The sequence below is a fragment of the Oncorhynchus keta genome, unplaced genomic scaffold, assembly GCF_023373465.1.
Source record: "Oncorhynchus keta strain PuntledgeMale-10-30-2019 unplaced genomic scaffold, Oket_V2 Un_contig_20533_pilon_pilon, whole genome shotgun sequence".
In the NCBI taxonomy this organism is placed as follows: domain Eukaryota; kingdom Metazoa; phylum Chordata; class Actinopteri; order Salmoniformes; family Salmonidae; genus Oncorhynchus; species Oncorhynchus keta.
Window position 1 is genome coordinate 87,501 of NW_026282064.1, and position 16,371 is coordinate 103,871.

The window sequence follows — 16,371 nt, forward strand, 5'->3', positions numbered from 1 at the left end:
GCCTCTCCTTCCCCCCACTGGGCGGTACAGGGCTGAGGTGTCCAAGTAGCGCCCCTGTCCCTCCTCTCCCCTCTGGGGTTGGGGCGGAGGGTGGGGGGAATGTGTGTGTCTGTGTTGGGGTGTGTGGGGGTTGGAAGGGGGTCTGTTGAGTTCCTGCTGGTTATGGTGTGAGGGTTGAGTGTGTGTGTGTCTGTGTTGGGGTGTGTGGGGGTTGGAAGGGGGTCTGTTGAGTTCCTGTTGGTTATGGTGTGAGGGCTGAGTGTGTGTGCGTGCCTGCTGTGCGGAGTGTGCGTGTCCGTGCTGGGAGGCCAGAGCTGCCATATGACTGGTGGCGTAGTTGGCCAATGGGCTGATGGGGTTCCATTTAGGCCCTTCGCCCACCCGCTCCAAGCCCAATCGGATGGCATGTTTTGGCGTGTCCCTGGGGTCCGGGCTGAACCCTGATTGGCTGACGTAACCGTCTCGTTTCAGCGCCGAACCGTTGGAGCAGATCACAGAGCCCTCCTCCCGCTCTCTCTGATTGGACAAATCACCAGGAAGAGAAGTGCGACGGTCCGATAGTGTCTTTTCAGGAAACCTCTCTCTCTCTCTTTCTCTCTCTCTTTCTCTCTCTCTTTCTCTCTCTCTTTCTCTCTCTCTCAGTTTGTCCTGTTTGTCCCTGGCCTGCGATGCGATCTGGATCGGGCCGATCTGCTCATCATAGACCTCCACAGAAGGCACGTAAGTGGGCGCGCTCACACGCTGTTCCCTGATAGGCTCCCGGTGTGCAGGGTAGGCGGGGCCAGGGAGGAGTCCACCGCTGTAGGTAGATTCAGTCTTCCTCAGCCTGTCTGTGTGTGTGTGGGGGCTGGAGTTAGGGTTGGGGGAGCGAGTGGGTGTGTCATCAGTCTCTGGGTAACGCCCAGAAGAGGAGGAGCCCTGGGGGGGTCGAGAAGCAGAGGGGTGGTGGAGGAAAACCTCTCTGTCACGCTCCGTCTCTCGTTCTCTGTGGCGTTCTCTCTCACCACTCCTCCCATCCTGTGTCAGATCTACCACACTGTATGGACGAGGCTCCCTCTCGCCTCTCTCCTCGCGGTAGGGTATCTCTCTGCCCCCCTCCTGAGGCTCCTCTCTCTCCCTCTCCTCGCGGTAGAGTCTGTCTCGGTCCCTGCCCCCTCCTGAGGCTCGTCTCTCTCCCTCGACACACGGTAGAGTCTGTCTCGGTCCCTGCCCCCCTCCTGAGGCTCGTCTCTCTCCCTCGACACACGGTAGAGTCTGTCTCGGTCCCTGCCCCCCTCCTGAGGCTCCTCCCTCTCCTCGCGGTAGAGTCTGTCACGGTCCCTGCCCCCCTCCTGAGGCTCCTCTCTCTCCCTCGACACACGGTAGAGTCTGTCTCGGTCCCTGCCCCCCTCCCGGGAGCTACTCTGGGGGGTGGAACTGGGGGGGACGGAGGAGGGTTGGAGAGGCAGCTGGGGTAACGACACCGGCAGGAAGAACCTCTCTGGAACACAAACATCACAACACCATCAGACCACATCCTCCAACAACAACACCATCACCTCATCCTCCAACAACACCACCATCACCTCATCCTCCAACAACAACACCATCACCTCATCCTCCAACAACAACACCATCACCTCATCCTCCAACAACAACACCATCACCTCATCCTCCAACAACAACACCATCACCTCATCCTCCAACAACAACACCATCACCTCATCCTCCAACAACAACAACACCATCACCTCATCCTCCAACAACAACACCACCATCACCTCATCCTCCAACAACAACACCACCATCACCTCATCCTCCAACAACAACACCACCATCACCTCATCCAACAACAACACCACCACCTCATCCTCCAACAACAACAACACCATCACCTCATCCTCCAACAACAACACCATCACCTCATCCTCCAACAACAACACCATCACCTCATCCTCCAACACCATCACCTCATCCTCCAACACCATCACCTCATCCTCCAACAACAACAACACCATCACCTCATCCTCCAACAACAACACCACCATCACCTCATCCTCCAACAACAACACCATCACCTCATCCTCCAACAACAACACCATCACCTCATCCTCCAACAACAACACCATCACCTCATCCTCCAACAACAACAACACCATCACCTCATCCTCCAACAACAACAACACCATCACCTCATCCTCCAACAACAACAACACCATCACCTCATCCTCCAACAACAACAACACCATCACCTCATCCTCCAACAACAACAACACCATCACCTCATCCTCCAACAACAACACCATCACCTCATCCTCCAACAACAACACCATCACCTCATCCTCCAACAACAACACCATCACCTCATCCTCCAACAACAACACCATCACCTCATCCTCCAACAACAACACCATCACCTCTTACTCCAACACCATCACCTCATCCTCCAACACCACCACCACATCCATCAATTTGCTGAGTATAGTGTTTCAGGTAAATTTCACTGGTCATCCCCAAAGCCAACACTTCCTTTGGCCACCTTTCCTTCCAGTTCTCTGCTGCCAGTGACTGGAACAAATGGCAAAAATCTCTAAAGCTGGAGTCTCATATCTCCTCTCTACCGTACCTGTACATAGCCCATCTGTAAATAGCCCATCCAACTACCTCATCCCCATATTGTTATTGATCCTCTTGCTCTGTTGCACCCCAGTATCTCTACTTGCACATCATCATCTACACATCTCTCACTCCAGTGTTAATGCTAAATTGTAATTATTTCGCCTCTACATTTGCACACACCGTACATAGACATTTCGTTAGTGTTATTGACTGTACGTTTGTTTGTGTGTAACTCTGTGTTGTTGTTTGTGTCACACTGCTTTGCTTTATTCTTGGCCAGGTCGCAGTTGTAAATGAGAACTTGTTCTCAACTGGCCTACCTGGTTAAATAAATAAAGGTGTTCTCAACCAGCCTACCTGGTTAAATAAAGGTGTTCTCAACTAGCCTACCTGGTTAAATAAAGGTGTTCTCAACTAGCCTACCTGGTTAAATAAAGGTGTTCTCGACCAGCCTACCTGGTTAAATAAAGGTGTTCTCAACTAGCCTACCTGGTTAAATAAAGGTGTTCTCAACTAGCCTACCTGGTTAAATAAAGGTGTTCTCAACTAGCCTCCCTGGTTCAATAAATAAAGGTGTTCTCAACTAGCCTCCCTGGTTCAATAAATAAAGGTGTTCTCAACTAGCCTCCCTGGTTAAATAAAGGTGTTCTCAACTAGCCTACCTGGTTAAATAAAGGTGTTCTCAACTAGCCTACCTGGTTAAATAAAGGTGTTCTCAACTAGCCCACCTGGTTCAATAAATAAAGGTGTTCTCAACTAGCCTCCCTGGTTAAATAAAGGTGTTCTCAACTAGCCTACCTGGTTAAATAAAGGTGTTCTCAACTAGCCTACCTGGTTAAATAAAGGTGTTCTCAACTAGCCTCCCTGGTTAAATAAAGGTGTTCTCAACTAGCCTCCCTGGTTCAATAAATAAAGGTGTTCTCAACTAGCCTCCCTGGTTCAATAAATAAAGGTGTTCTCAACTAGCCTACCTGGTTAAATAAAGGTGTTCTCAACTAGCCTACCTGGTTAAATAAAGGTGTTCTCAACTAGCCTACCTGGTTAAATAAAGGTGTTCTCAACTAGCCCACCTGGTTCAATAAATAAAGGTGTTCTCAACTAGCCTCCCTGGTTAAATAAAGGTGTTCTCAACTAGCCTACCTGGTTAAATAAAGGTGTTCTCAACTAGCCTACCTGGTTAAATAAAGGTGTTCTCAACTAGCCTCCCTGGTTAAATAAAGGTGTTCTCAACTAGCCTCCCTGGTTCAATAAATAAAGGTGTTCTCAACTAGCCTACCTGGTTCAATAAATAAAGGTGTTCTCAACTAGCCTCCCTGGTTAAATAAAGGTGTTCTCAACTAGCCTACCTGGTTAAATAAAGGTGTTCTCAACTAGCCTACCTGGTTAAATAAAGGTGTTCTCAACTAGCCCACCTGGTTCAATAAATAAAGGTGTTCTCAACTAGCCTACCTGGTTAAATAAAGGTGTTCTCAACTAGCCTACCTGGTTAAATAAATGTGTTCTCAACTAGCCTACCTGGTTAAATAAATGTGTTCTCAACTAGCCTACCTGGTTAAATAAAGGTGTTCTCAACTAGCCTACCTGGTTAAATAAATAAAGGTGTTCTCAACTAGCCTACCTGGTTAAATAAATAAAGGTGTTCTCAACTAGCCTACCTGGTTAAATAAATAAAGGTGTTCTCAACTAGCCTACCTGGTTAAATAAATAAAGGTGTTCTCAACTAGCCTACCTGGTTAAATAAATAAAGGTGTTCTCAACTAGCCTACCTGGTTAAATAAATAAAGGTGTTCTCAACTAGCCTACCTGGTTAAATAAATAAAGGTGTTCTCAACTAGCCTACCTGGTTAAATAAAGGTGTTCTCAACTAGCCTACCTGGTTAAATAAAGGTGTTCTCAACTAGCCTACCTGGTTAAATAAAGGTGTTCTCAACTAGCCTACCTGGTTAAATAAAGGTGTTCTCAACTAGCCTCCCTGGTTAAATAAAGGTGTTCTCAACTAGCCTCCCTGGTTAAATAAAGGTGTTCTCAACTAGCCTCCCTGGTTAAATAAAGGTGTTCTCAACTAGCCTACCTGGTTAAATAAAGGTGTTCTCAACTAGCCTCCCTGGTTAAATAAAGGTGTTCTCAACTAGCCTACCTGGTTAAATAAAGGTGTTCTCAACTAGCCTCCCTGGTTAAATAAAGGTGTTCTCAACTAGCCTACCTGGTTAAATAAAGGTGTTCTCAACTAGCCTACCTGGTTAAATAAAGGTGTTCTCAACTAGCCTCCCTGGTTAAATAAAGGTGTTCTCAACTAGCCTCCCTGGTTAAATAAAGGTGTTCTCAACTAGCCTCCCTGGTTAAATAAAGGTGTTCTCAACTAGCCTCCCTGGTTAAATAAAGGTGTTCTCAACTAGCCTACCTGGTTAAATAAAGGTGTTCTCAACTAGCCTCCCTGGTTAAATAAATAAAGGTGTTCTCAACTAGCCTCCCTGGTTAAATAAAGGTGTTCTCAACTAGCCTACCTGGTTAAATAAAGGTGTTCTCAACTAGCCTACCTGGTTAAATAAAGGTGTTCTCAACTAGCCTACCTGGTTAAATAAAGGTGTTCTCAACTAGCCTCCCTGGTTAAATAAAGGTGTTCTCAACTAGCCTCCCTGGTTCAATAAAGGTGTTCTCAACTAGCCTACCTGGTTAACTAAAGGTGTTCTCAACTAGCCTACCTGGTTAAATAAAGATGTTCTCAACTAGCCTACCTGGTTAAATAAAGGTGTTCTCAACTAGCCCACCTGGTTCAATAAATAAAGGTGTTCTCAACTAGCCCACCTGGTTCAATAAATAAAGGTGTTCTCAACTAGCCTACCTGGTTCAATAAATAAAGGTGTTCTCAACTAGCCTACCTGGTTAAATAAAGGTGTTCTCAACTAGCCTCCCTGGTTAAATAAAGGTGTTCTCAACTAGCCTACCTGGTTAAATAAAGGTGTTCTCAACTAGCCTACCTGGTTAAATAAAGGTGTTCTCAACTAGCCTACCTGGTTAAATAAAGGTGTTCTCAACTAGCCTACCTGGTTAAATAAATAAAGGTGTTCTCAACTAGCCTACCTGGTTAAATAAATAAAGGTGTTCTCAACTAGCCTACCTGGTTAAATAAATAAAGGTGTTCTCAACTAGCCTACCTGGTTAAATAAATAAAGGTGTTCTCAACTAGCCTACCTGGTTAAATAAAAGGTGTTCTCAACTAGCCTACCTGGTTAAATAAAGGTGTTTTCAACTAGCCTACCTGGTTAAATAAAGGTGTTCTCAACTAGCCTCCTGGTTAAATAAAGGTGTTCTCAACTAGCCTACCTGGTTAAATAAAGGTGTTCTCAACTAGCCTACCTGGTTAAATAAAGGTGTTCTCAACTAGCCTCCCTGGTTAAATAAAGGTGTTCTCAACTAGCCTACCTGGTTAAATAAAGGTGTTCTCAACTAGCCTACCTGGTTAAATAAAGGTGTTCTCAACTAGCCTACCTGGTTAAATAAAGGTGTTCTCAACTAGCCTACCTGGTTAAATAAAGGTGTTCTCAACTAGCCTACCTGGTTAAATAAAGGTGTTCTCAACTAGCCTACCTGGTTAAATAAAGGTGTTCTCAACTAGCCTCCCTGGTTAAATAAAGGTGTTCTCAACTAGCCTCCCTGGTTAAATAAAGGTGTTCTCAACTAGCCTACCTGGTTAAATAAAGGTGTTCTCAACTAGCCTCCCTGGTTAAATAAAGGTGTTCTCAACTAGCCTACCTGGTTAAATAAAGGTGTTCTCAACTAGCCTCCCTGGTTAAATAAAGGTGTTCTCAACTAGCCTACCTGGTTAAATAAATAAAGGTGTTCTCAACTAGCCTCCCTGGTTAAATAAAGGGGAAATAAAATAATGTATTATCCATCAGAACACAACAACACATCAGATACAGTAACAGGTTTGCAAAACAAATCTGTCCCGAGACGCCGCCACGCTGGTCCCGAGACGCCGCCACGCTGGTCCCGAGACGCCGCCACGTTGGTCCCGAGACGCCGCCCACGTTGGTCCCGAGACGCCGCCCCACGTTGGTCCCGAGACGCCGCCCCACGTTGGTCCCGAGACGCCGCCCCACGTTGGTCCCGAGACGCCGCCCCACGTTGGTCCCGAGACGCCGCCCACGTTGGTCCCGAGACGCCGCCCCACGTTGGTCCCGAGACGCCGCCCCACGTTGGTCCCGAGACGCCGCCCCACGTTGGTCCCGAGACGCCGCCCCACGTTGGTCCCGAGACGCCGCCCCACGTTGGTCCCGAGACGCCGCCCCACGCTGGTCCCGAGACGCCGCCCACGTTGGTCCCGAGACGCCGCCCCACGTTGGTCCCGAGACGCCGCCACACGTTGGTCCCGAGACGCCGCCACACGTTGGTCCCGAGACGCCGCCACACGCTGGTCCCGAGACGCCGCCACACGCTGGTCCCGAGACGCCGCCGCCACGTTGGTCCCGAGACGCCGCCGCCACGCTGGTCCCGAGACGCCACGCTGGTCCCGAGACGCCACGCTGGTCCCGAGACGCCGCCACGCTGGTCCCGAGACGCCGCCACGCTGGTCCCGAGACGCCGCCACGCTGGTCCCGAGACGCCGCCACGCTGGTCCCGAGACGCCGCCACGCTGGTCCCGAGACGCCGCCACGCTGGTCCCGAGACGCCGCCACGCTGGTCCCGAGACGCCACTTTGATACACATTTGTTTGTGTCCTCACCACGTGGGAGAGGTGATGTAATCAACGACCAATAAGGCCTTTTATTGGGGCTCAGACCGTCTATTACAAATCAATACTTTGATCTGAAGGCAGTATGGTCTGAAGAGACTGAATATTTTGGGGCTCGTAGTGTGGTCTAGAAGGCAGTATGGTCTGAAGAGACTGAATATTTTGGGGCTCGTAGTGTGGTCTAGAAGGCAGTATGGTCTGAAGAGACTGAATATTTTGGGGCTCGTAGTGTGGTCTAGAAGTGGTAGTGTGTACTGACCTTGGTGTGGTGCGTTGTAGAGGTGGTGGTGCTGAGCCAAGCCCAGCGAGGGGGAGGAGGCTCCAGGTTACCCAGGGGAGGTGGTAGGGGCTGGGGTACAGACCGCCTGGGTGAGGGGCGTAGCCTGGAAGAGCAACAACACACATCAGCTGGGTCGGTGCTGGGACAGAGCAAATACCTGCACTCCTTAGGCTGTGGGAACCCCAGGAATGGATACTGACCTCTGACCTGTAGACACACGGTTGACCTACTCTGCCTAAGAGAGCGCGAGAGAGAGCGAGAGAGAGAGCGCGCAAGAGAGAGAGAGCGAGAGCGAGAGCGCGAGAGCGAGAGCGAGAGCGCGAGAGAGAGAGCGAGAGCGCGAGAGAGAGAGCGCGAGAGAGAGAGCGCGAGAGAGAGCGAGAGAGAGCGCGAGAGAGAGAGCGCGAGAGAGAGAGCGAGAGAGAGAGCGAGAGAGAGAGCGAGAGAGAGAGCGCGAGAGAGAGAGCGCGAGAGAGAGAGCGAGAGAGAGAGCGCGAGAGAGAGAGCGCGAGAGAGAGAGCGCGAGAGAGAGAGCGCGAGAGAGAGAGCGCGAGAGAGAGAGAGCGCGAGAGAGAGAGAGCGAGAGAGAGAGCGCGAGAGAGAGAGAGAGAGCGATGTGCCTATCTTCCCTCCAGGAAAGAGGACAGGAGGAGGGATAGAAGTGGGGCAGGAGAGAGATGAGGGACGAGGAGAGAGAGAGAGCTGAGGGACAAGGAGAGAGAGAGGACAGGAGGAAGGATAGAGGTGGGGCAAGAGAGAGAGCTGAGGGAGAGAGAGAGGACAGGAGGAGGGATAGAAGTGGGGCAGAAGAGAGAGAGAACAGGAGGAGGGATAGAAGTGGGGCAGGAGAGAGAGAGGACAGGAGGAGGGAGAGAGGACAGGAGCAGGAGAGAGGGGACAGTAGTGAAGCGAGCAGATAGGAACGCAGATAGAACACTGACAGAACATGAAGGACAGTCTGAAACAGTCCCTTACCTTCGTGGGCGGCAGCGTGTGAGGCCCAGAGCTGAGCCATCTGATTGGGTGATCTGTAGGCTGGGTCAGAGGTTAGGGGGGAGGGGCCGGAATAGCCCGGCAGGAAGGGACTGGAGGCTGCTGGGAAGGCATCAACTGGAGGGATGAGATAAGGAGACTTTGAAGCTTTATTGAGACGAGACACACAGACACACAAAGTAGTCAATACAGACTGACATCATCATACTAGAGGTCGACCGATTATGACATCATCACACCCATCCAGAATACATCCCAGAGGCCTGGATGAACAAGATCAAAACACTAAAAAGGACAAAAACAGGAGAAAAAAGCCCCGCGGCCCTGAGCCTACTCTCCGAGGGTAAAGGTCCTGAGCCTACTCTCCGAGGGTAAAGGTCCTGAGCCTACTCTCCGAGGGTAAAGGCCCTGAGCCGACTCTCCTAAGGGTAAAGGTCCTGAGCCGACTCTCCGAGGGTAAAGGTCCTGAGCCGACTCTCCGAGGGTAAAGCCCCGCGGCCCTGAGCCTACTCTCCGAGGGTAAAGGTCCTGAGCCCACTCTCCGAGGGTAAAGGTCCTGAGCCTACTCTCCGAGGGTAAAGGTCCTGAGCCCACTCTCCAGGGGGTAAAGGCCCTGAGCCTACTCTCCAGGGGGTAAAGGTCCTGAGCCTACTCTCCGAGGGTAAAGGTCCTGAGCCCACTCTCCAGGGGTAAAGGTCCTGAGCCTACTCTCCAGGGGGTAAAGGTCCTGAGCCTACTCTCCAGGGGGTAAAGGTCCTGAGCCTACTCTCAGGGGGTAAAGGCCCTGAGCCTACTCTCAGAGGGTAAAGGTCCTGAGCCTACTCTCCGAGGGTAAAGGTCCTGAGCCCACTCTCCGAGGGTAAAGGTCCTGAGCCCACTCTCCGAGGGTAAAGGCCCTGAGCCCACTCTCCGAGGGTAAAGGCCCTGAGCCCACTCTCCGGGGAAAAGGCCCTGAGCCTACTCTCAGAGGGTAAAGGTCCTGAGCCGACTCTCAGAGGGTAAAGGTCCTGAGCCTACTCTCAGAGGGTAAAGGTCCTGAGCCTACTCTCAGAGGGTAAAGGTCCTGAGCCCACTCTCCGAGGGTAAAGGTCCTGAGCCTACTCTCCGAGGGTAAAGGTCCTGAGCCTACTCTCCGAGGGTAAAGGTCCTGAGCCTACTCTCCGAGGGTAAAGGTCCTGAGCCTACTCTCCGAGGGTAAAGGTCCTGAGCCTACTCTCCGAGGGTAAAAGTCCTGAGCCTACTCTCCAGGGGTAAAGGTCCTGAGCCGACTCTACGAGGGTAAAGGTCCTGAGCCTACTCTCCGAGGGTAAAGGTCCTGAGCCTACTCTCCGAGGGTAAAGGTCCTGAGCCTACTCTCCGAGGGTAAAGGTCCTGAGCCTACTCTCCGAGGGTAAAGGCCCTGAGCCCACTCTCCGAGGGTAAAGGCCCTGAGCCCACTCTCCGAGGGTAAAGGCCCTGAGCCCACTCTCCAGGGGGTAAAGGTCCTGAGCCCACTCTCCAGGGGGTAAAGGTCCTGAGCCCACTCTCCAGGGGGTAAAGGTCCTGAGCCCACTCTACGAGGGTGTAACACCTCACCTCACACTGTACAGGTCACCAACTATTTGACCTTTTGAACCCCTGAAGACGACGCAGCCAGCCTCGGGGTTAGTGTGTGCAGTGTGTGTGTGTGCAGTGTGTGTGTGTGTGTGTGTGTGTGTGTGTGTGTGTGTGTGTGTGTGTGTGTGTGTGTGTGTGTGTGTGTGTGCAGTGTGTGTGTGTGTGTGTGTGTGTGTGTGTGTGTGTGTGTGTGTGTGTGTGTGTGTGTGGTCCCCTGAGGGATGTGGAGATGTGTTTCCCGAGTCTTCCTGCAGCTAAATCAGTGTATTAAACCTGTCTGTCTCACACACACACACACACACACACCTGTGCTTTGTAAATCTGTGCACACCCAGCAATCTAAATGACACACAGCCAGTTCTCTAAATGAACAACACATCCTGGCCAGTTCTCTAAATAACACACCACTCAGAACCAAAATCCTAACACAAACAAACAAATCTGTCGTTCTGCCCCTGAACAGGCAGTTAACCCACTGTTCCTAGACCAGTTAACCCACTGTTCCTAGACCAGTTAACCCACTGTTTGAGTTAAATACCAGTTAATCCACTGTTCCTAGACCAGTTAATCCACTGTTCCTAGACCAGTTAATTGCCTAGACCAGGTTCCTAGACCAGTTAACCCAAGACCAGTTAACCCACTGTCCCCAAGTTAAAGACCAGTTAAAAGACCAGTTAACCCACTGTGTTAATCCACTGTTTAGACCAGTTATCCCACTGTTCCTAGACCAGTTAACCCACTGTTCCTAGACCAGTTAACCCACTGTTCCTAGACCAGTTAACCCACTGCTAGACCAGTTAACCCACTGTCCCTAGACCAGTTAACCCACTGTTCCTAGACCAGTTAACCCACTGTTCCTAGACCAGTTAACCCACTGTTCCTAGACCAGTTAACCCACTGTTCCTAGACCAGTTAATCCACTGTCCCAGGCCGTCATTGAAAATAGAAGTGCTTAACTGACTTGCCAAGTTAAATAAAGGTCAAATAAAAAAATAAAAAATATGGTGACATTGATAACGATGTTGACTGTGTGCAGCGGTTATGGTATGAAGATTTGTGTTTGGACATTATGATCACACCCTAGAACAGCTAGATGCCGGCAAGGGTCTGGACTAATGATCACACCCTAGAACAGCTAGATGCAGGCAAGAGTCTGGACTACTGATCACACCCTAGAACAGCTCGATACAGGCAAGGGTCTGGACTAATGATCACACCCTAGAACAGCTAGATACAGGCAAGGGTCTGGACTAATGATCACACCCTAGAATAGCTAGATGCAGGCAAGAGTTGACTAATGATCACACCCTAGAACAGCTAGGTGCAGGCATGAGTTGACTAATGATCACACCCTAGAACAGCTCGATGCAGGCAAGAGTCCAAACTAATGATCACACCCTAGAACAGCTAGGTGCAGGCAAGAGTTGACTAATGATCACACCCTAGAACAGCTAGGTGCAGGCATGAGTTGACTAATGATCACACCCTAGAACAGCTCGATGCAGGCAAGAGTCCAAACTAATGATCACACCCTAGAACAGCTAGGTGCAGGCACGAGTTAGGACTAATGACCACACCAGAGAACAGCTAGATGCAGCAAGAGTTGACTAATGATCACACCCTAGAACAGCTAGATGCAGACAAGAGTCCGGACTAATGATCACACCCTAGAACAGCTAGATGCAGACAAGAGTCTGGACTAATGATCACACCCTAGAACAGCTAGATGCAGACAAGAGTCTGGACTAATGATCACACCCTAGAACAGCTAGATGCAGACAAGAGTCTGGACTAATGATCACACCCTAGAACAGCTAGATGCAGACAAGAGTCTGGACTAATGATCACACTCTAGAATAGCTAGATGCAGGCTAGACTTTTCAAGGCGATATTGTACGTGTCACCATCTCCTTGACAACAATGTGTCTCTCGACCTGTGTGCTCCTTCGTAATAAACTTTTCATTCGTACGCTAGGTTGTAGCAACCTCATGATGGGTATAGGGGGAAATTATAACATTGTGTAAACCTATCACTGTTACATTGAGCTGGGTGAATATGAATGACAGTAACCTAAACCTGTCACTGTTACATTGAGCTGGGTGAATGGAATATGAATGACAGTAACCTAAACCTGTCACTGTTACATTGAGCTGGGTGAATGGAATATGAATGACAGTAACCTAAACCTGTCACTGTTACATTGAACTGGGTGAATGACAGTAACCTAAACCTGTCACTGTTACATTGAGCTGGGTGAATGGAATATGAATGACAGTAACCTAAACCTGTCACTGTTACATTGAACTGGGTGAATGGAATATGAATGACAGTAACCTAAACCTGTCACTGTTACATTGAACTGGGTGAATATGAATGACAGTAACCTAAACCTATCACTGTTACATTGAGCTGGGTGAATGGAATATGAATGACAGTAACCTAAACCTGTCACTGTTACATTGAGCTGGGTGAATGGAATATGAATGACAGTAACCTAAACCTGTCACTGTTACATTGAACTGGGTGAATGGAATATGAATGACAGTAACCTAAACCTGTCACTGTTACATTGAACTGGGTGAATGGAATATGAATGACAGTAACCTAAACCTGTCACTGTTACATTGAACTGGGTGAATATGAATGACAGTAACCTAAACCTATCACTGTTACATTGAACTGGGTGAATATGAATGACAGTATCCTAAACCTGTCACTGTTACATTGAACTGGGTGACTGGAATATGAATGACAGTAACCTAAACCTGTCACTGTTACATTGAACTAGGTGACTGGAATATGAATGACAGTAACCTAAACCTGTCACTGTTACATTGAACTGGGTGAATATGAATGACAGTATCCTAAACCTGTCACTGTTACATTGAACTGGGTGAATATGAATGACAGTATCCTAAACCTGTCACTGTTACATTGAACTGGGTGAATATGAATGACAGTATCCTAAACCTGTCACTGTTACATTGAACTGGGTGAATGGAATATGAATGACAGTAACCTAAACCTGTCACTGTTACATTGAACTGGGTGAATATGAATGACAGTAGCCTAAACCTATCACTGTTACATTGAGCTGGGTGAATATGAATGACAGTAACCTAAACCTATCACTGTTACATTGAGCTGGGTGAATGGAATATGAATGACAGTAACCTAAACCTGTCACTGTTACATTGAGCTGGGTGAATGGAATATGAATGACAGTAACCTAAACCTGTCACTGTTACATTGAACTGGGTGAATATGAATGACAGTAACCTAAACCTATCACTGTTACATTGAGCTGGGTGAATGGAATATGAATGACAGTAACCTAAACCTGTCACTGTTACATTGAGCTGGGTGAATGGAATATGAATGACAGTAACCTAAACCTGTCACTGTTACATTGAACTGGGTGGATATGAATGACAGTAACCTAAACCTGTCACTGTTACATTGAGCTGGGTGAATATGAATGACAGTAACCTAAACCTATCACTGTTACATTGAACTGGGTGAATATGAATGACAGTAACATAAACCTGTCACTGTTACATTGAACTGGGTGAATATGAATGACAGTAACCTAAACCTGTCACTGTTACATTGAGCTGGGTGAATATGAATGACAGTAACCTAAACCTGTCACTGTTACATTGAGCTGGGTGAATATGAATGACAGTAACCTAAACCTGTCACTGTTACATTGAACTGGGTGAATATGAATGACAGTAACCTAAACCTGTCACTGTTACATTGAACTGGGTGGATCTGAATGACAGTAACCTAAACCTGTCACTGTTACATTGAACTGGGTGAATGGAATATGAATGACAGTAACCTAAACCTGTCACTGTTACATTGAGCTGGGTGAATGGAATATGAATGACAGTAACCTAAACCTGTCACTGTTACATTGAACTGGGTGGATATGAATGACAGTAACCTAAACCTATCACTGTTACATTGAGCTGGGTGAATATGAATGACAGTAACCTAAACCTATCACTGTTACATTGAACTGGATGAATATGAATGACAGTAACCTAAACCTGTCACTGTTACATTGAACTGGGTGAATATGAATGACAGTAACCTAAACCTATCACTGTTACATTGAGCTGGGTGAATATGAATGACAGTAACCTAAACCTGTCACTGTTACATTGAACTGGGTGAATATGAATGACAGTAACCTAAACCTGTCACTGTTACATTGAACTGGGTGAATATGAATGACAGTAACCTAAACCTGTCACTGTTACATTGAGCTGGGTGAATATGAATGACAGTAACCTAAACCTGTCACTGTTACATTGAGCTGGGTGAATATGAATGACAGTAACCTAAACCTGTCACTGTTACATTGAACTGGGTGAATATGAATGACAGTAACCTAAACCTGTCACTGTTACATTGAACTGGGTGAATATGAATGACAGTAACCTAAACCTGTCACTGTTACATTGAACTGGGTGAATGGAATATGAATGACAGTAACCTAAACCTGTCACTGTTACATTGAACTGGGTGAATATGAATGACAGTAACCTAAACCTGTCACTGTTACATTGAACTGGGTGAATGGAATATGAATGACAGTAACCTAAACCTATCACTGTTACATTGAACTGGGTGAATGGAATATGAATGACAGTAACCTAAACCTGTCACTGTTACATTGAACTGGGTGAATATGAATGACAGTAACCTAAACCTATCACTGTTACATTGAACTGGGTGAATATGAATGACAGTAACCTAAACCTGTCACTGTTACATTGAGCTGGGTGAATGGAATATGAATGACAGTAACCTAAACCTGTCACTGTTACATTGAACTGGGTGAATGGAATATGAATGACAGTAACCTAAACCTATCACTGTTACATTGAACTGGGTGAATATGAATGACAGTAACCTAAACCTGCCACTGTTACATTGAACTGGGTGAATATGAATGACAGTAACCTAAACCTGCCACTGTTACATTGAGCTGGGTGAATATGAATGACAGTAACCTAAACATGTCACTGTTACATTGAACTGGGTGAATGGAATATGAATGACAGTAACCTAAACCTGTCACTGTTACATTGAACTGGGTGAATATGAATGACAGTAACCTAAACCCATCACTGTTCCATTGAACTGGGTGAATATGAATGACAGTAACCTAAACCTATCACTGTTACATTGAGCTGGGTGAATGGAATATGAATGACAGTAACCTAAACCTGTCACTGTTACATTGAGCTGGGTGAATGGAATATGAATGACAGTAACCTAAACCTGTCACTGTTACATTGAACTGGGTGAATATGAATGACAGTAACCTAAACCTATCACTGTTACATTGAGCTGGGTGAATGGAATATGAATGACAGTAACCTAAACCTGTCACTGTTACATTGAGCTGGGTGAATGGAATATGAATGCCAGTAACCTAAACCTGTCACTGTTACATTGAGCTGGGTGAATATGAATGACAGTAACCTAAACCTGTCACTGTTACATTGAACTGGGTGAATATGAATGACAGTAACCTAAACCTGTCACTGTTACATTGAGCTGGGTGAATATGAATGACAGTAACCTAAACCTGTCACTGTTACATTGAGCTGGGTGAATATGAATGACAGTAACCTAAACCTGTCACTGTTACATTGAACTGGGTGAATATGAATGACAGTAACCTAAACCTGTCACTGTTACATTGAACTGGGTGGATCTGAATGACAGTAACCTAAACCTGTCACTGTTACATTGAACTGGGTGGATATGAATGACAGTAACCTAAACCTATCACTGTTACATTGAGCTGGGTGAATATGAATGACAGTAACCTAAACCTATCACTGTTACATTGAGCTGGGTGAATATGAATGACAGTAACCTAAACCTGTCACTGTTACATTGAACTGGGTGAATATGAATGACAGTAACCTAAACCTGTCACTGTTACATTGAACTGGGTGAATATGAATGACAGTAACCTAAACCTGTTACATTGAGCTGGGTGAATATGAATGACAGTAACCTAAACCTATCACTGTTACATTGAGCTGGGTGAATATGAATGACAGTAACCTAAACCTGTCACTGTTACATTGAACTGGGTGAATATGAATGACAGTAACCTAAACCTGTCACTGTTACATTGAA

The 16,371-nt window shown here is 47.3% G+C and overlaps 1 protein-coding gene and 2 long non-coding RNA genes across 5 annotated transcripts in view; all 3 read right to left on the reverse strand.

The window, feature by feature from the left end:
- Positions 1-16,371, reverse strand: part of LOC118383011 (trinucleotide repeat-containing gene 18 protein-like) — a gene marked incomplete at its 3' end in the record, with an annotated part of 118,421 nt that overhangs the window by 87,386 nt on the left and 14,664 nt on the right. Inside the window, exons 2-6 of the mRNA XM_052504810.1 lie at positions 8,589-8,723; positions 7,593-7,716; positions 6,539-7,295; positions 1,403-1,480; positions 1-1,308 (exon numbers count right to left, since the gene is read on the reverse strand). The exon at positions 1-1,308 is cut by the window's left edge and continues 355 nt beyond it. Of these exons, the coding sequence (XP_052360770.1) occupies positions 1-1,308; positions 1,403-1,480; positions 6,539-7,295; positions 7,593-7,716; positions 8,589-8,723 (2,402 nt within the window). The remainder of the gene's footprint in view (positions 1,309-1,402; positions 1,481-6,538; positions 7,296-7,592; positions 7,717-8,588; positions 8,724-16,371) is intronic.
- On the reverse strand, positions 1,841-2,792 carry LOC127920787 (uncharacterized). Its single transcript, XR_008107392.1, has 3 exons — positions 2,262-2,792; positions 2,031-2,111; positions 1,841-1,901 (listed from the first exon to the last, which is right to left on the reverse strand). It is a non-coding gene; the product is annotated as an uncharacterized LOC127920787 (long non-coding RNA).
- On the reverse strand, positions 12,130-15,610 carry LOC127920789 (uncharacterized). 3 transcript variants are annotated; one of them, XR_008107397.1, is made up of 3 exons: positions 15,383-15,610; positions 13,323-13,377; positions 12,130-12,697 (listed from the first exon to the last, which is right to left on the reverse strand). It is a non-coding gene; the product is annotated as an uncharacterized LOC127920789 (long non-coding RNA). The 3 variants fall into 3 exon arrangements; XR_008107399.1 differs by having other exon boundaries at positions 15,543-15,592; XR_008107398.1 differs by lacking the exon at positions 15,383-15,610 and adding an exon at positions 13,483-13,592.